General features: G+C 54.4%; 1 protein-coding gene across 1 annotated transcript; it reads right to left on the bottom strand.

Moving 5' to 3' along the window:
- Positions 1–16: 16 nt before the first annotated feature.
- LOC135980651 (neuronal PAS domain-containing protein 4-like) lies at positions 17–2990 on the bottom strand. The gene is made up of 2 exons (XM_065580572.1): positions 2491–2990; positions 17–1147 (listed from the first exon to the last, which is right to left on the bottom strand). Exons 1-2 carry the CDS (start codon positions 2900–2902, stop codon positions 1119–1121), a joined length of 441 nt encoding a protein of 146 aa, XP_065436644.1. The 5' UTR covers positions 2903–2990; the 3' UTR covers positions 17–1118.
- Between the last annotated feature and the right edge of the window lie 10 nt (positions 2991–3000).

Below are 3000 nucleotides of genomic sequence, written 5' to 3'. Positions count from 1 at the left end.
CGCCCCAGGTGGGGGAGAGGGGTGTTTCTGGTGCCAGGAATCATTCCGAGTAGCTCACTCTGGTGACAATGTTAAGCTCTGATGCTTGCGGGGATTATTCCAGACAGGGTGAGTTAACATTCATGGGTGACATTTCAAAATGAAACAACAATTAAAATGACTCCTGCTGAACAACGATCTCACTCAAGGCTGAGAGTCTCAAAGCTGGACCAGGGGCTGGAATGTCAGTCCCTTCGGGTAATGACTTCTTAGGCTCAGATCCTGTCTGACATGGATAACACAGGCTGGAGAATGTCACCCCATTACCCAAGCACTGAGTCCAGTCAGGCTAGAGAGAGTCACCCAATCTGGGTTTACAGCCCACATGATGGCGAGTCCATCACATCCCCAGGCCATTTGTCAGTCACCCTCCCCACTTAAACATTTGCCTTTTATTCATTGTTCAGCTGCCCCTGTGCAAGAGCCTGTGCTCAAGCCAGCTTTGACAGTCCCAGCCTAGAATCCCAGCAGAAGCCTCATGGTGAAATGGACGTAGCCACAAACACTGTATTTTGCCCAGGCAGCTCTGAGAAAAATCAGAGCTGGGCCAGTTGAATCTAGGGATTTTTTTTTGAGTCAGGAACAGAAATGCAATTGCCAAAAAATGCCTGAACAGCCATGGGCCCTTACTGCGGTAGGTTAGATACCACCTACGCCCACCATTCTCTAGGGGTCCAGAGGGGTGGGGAGGCCAAAGCCAGGCACCCCCGTGCCTTGTTCCAACGCTGGGTTGAATGCACGTGGGGGCACAGGCCTTGGGGAGAGGCGACCGTAGTATTTCTTATTAAATTACATACATATACTCACTACGAGTGAATACAGTTCTATGTGTAAAGCCACGTACAATGGTCCTTTCAAGAGCTCTGGTTGGCAACTCTAGCTTCGACAGCACGATGGTGGTCTTTTTTGGGGGGGTTATAAAAATGCTAGTTCTTCGCCCAAAGCTCACCCCAGGGACGCCCAGCCTGGCGCCCCCTCCGGATGTGCACGGAGTCAGGTCTCAGCTCGAGTATAGGTGGAAGAAGCTCCTCAAAATATGACAATATGCCATACTTGGTGAAGTAAGTCACAGACTTATTTCAGAACGAAGGGTCACTTTCGCTTCCATCTGTAGGGAGACACAAAGCAAAGGGGGCGAGGGGTTAGAGGGCACGTGGGGCATCCCAGCCAGCTCCCACCACAAAGACAGAATATGCTCCCCCCAACCGCTGTCAGGCCTGACGGAGCCAGGACCAGCCTCCTCATGGATCTCCACTAGAGGGCGACCTGCTCCACAAGTTTCCTTCCAGGATAGCTACCTGGGAGAGAAGAACAGGAGTACTTGTGGCACCTTAGAGACTAACAAATTTATTAGAGCATAAGCTTTCGTGGACTACAGCCCACTTCTTCGGATGCAGTCCACGAAAGCTTATGCTCTAATAAATTTGTTAGTCTCTAAGGTGCCACAAGTACTCCTGTTCTTCTTTTTGCGGATACAGACTAACACAGCTGCTACTCTGATACCTGGGAGAGGTTATTCTCTCCTACTTTCACAGAGGGGGAAACTTGCACATGTAGCGTGCTAGGGTCAGGAGTAGAACCCAAGAGTCCTGATCCTATACTCTAACCACTAGTCCATGTTCACTCAATACTGGGAACAGAACCCAAAAGTCTTGGCTCCTAGCTTCCCTGCTCCAACCCACTAGATCCCACTCCCCTCCTGAGCTGGGATACACCCGGAGTCCTGGCTCCCAGCCTCCTGCTCTAACGGCTAGTCCCCTCCGAGCTGGGGTAGAACCCAGGAGTCCTGGCTCCCAGCCCTTCTGCTGTAACCCACTAGAGTCAGCCCCTCACTCGCTCAATCCCTTGCCAGTTGCTCATGTGCTATCCCCAAGTGGAAGCACCCTGTTGCAATGCTGGCCTTGAGGTGAATGCTACAGGCTGGTGCTCAGGACACCTGGGTTCAGTTCCCAGCTCCACTGCTGCCTCCCCATGTGACACTGGACAAGTCACTGACTCTTTCTGGGCCTCAGTTTCCATCTGTAAAATGGGGAGGATAATCCTGCCTATGTCTAGAGGTTGGGACAGGGACTGTGTCTGTGCAGTGCCCAGGGTGACGGAGACCCTGATCTCAGTTAAGGTTGGTGCAGTGCCTGGCGTGACGGGGCCCCCTGCCTTACATAGTGCCCTGGCAGCAGCCTTGGAAATGGCCACCCAGCCTAACTGGAGCTGTGGCAAGCGTAACCGGGGAGGGACAGGCTACATTTTGGAGGGCAGGGGGCAGCATGCATGTGCCTTAACTGGTGGCAGATGTGCTGCAGTGCAGGGTTGCCCCCCCCCTCCCCCGGAAGATTGATGTGCCCCATGGTGGGGGCAAATGGGTGGCCAACAGGGGATCCCTACAGTCCATATCCATGCAGCCTGAGTTCCTGCACTGACCTCCCCCCAGCTGGCACGGCCTCTGCCCCTTACCTTCATGGAAGCTGTCTTGCAGGTGGCTCTGGAGTTGATACAACTCATCTAACCCATCACAGGGCGACCTTGAGGCACATGTCTCAAAGACTGTTTCATAGGAGGCCAGTTCTTCCAGAAAGCACTGCTCTTCTGGAGACAGGTCCGTGGAGGGCGAGGGAGCCAAGGTCCCACTGCCGCTCTCTTCGGCGTCCAAGCTTAGTGGACTACTGACGTTCCCACCACAGAAGTGGTGGTGGAGGGGGCACCGGACACCGGCGCCACTCTTCTCGAACAGAGAGGTGGACAGGTCCTGGAGAAGGTTCTCCACGGTGTCCTCTTCCAGGAGGCTCTCCTCGGGGCAGGAAAGGAAGGAGAAGTCAATGCTCCTCCAGCTCTTGAGGGGCTGGAAGTCCAGGCAGGGGCTGGGCATGCCGGCCGGCAGGGAGGAGCTGCGGGTGACCTGGCCTTGCTTTGCCTGGAGGGAGAGCTCCGTGGACTGGAAGGAGCTGAAGTCTTCAGCCAAGCTGC

This window comes from Chrysemys picta, unplaced genomic scaffold (genome assembly GCF_011386835.1).
Source record: "Chrysemys picta bellii isolate R12L10 unplaced genomic scaffold, ASM1138683v2 scaf5571, whole genome shotgun sequence".
In the NCBI taxonomy this organism is placed as follows: domain Eukaryota; kingdom Metazoa; phylum Chordata; order Testudines; family Emydidae; genus Chrysemys; species Chrysemys picta.
Note: the sequence above shows the minus strand (reverse complement) of the source record. Positions and strands in the feature narration are given on the sequence as shown.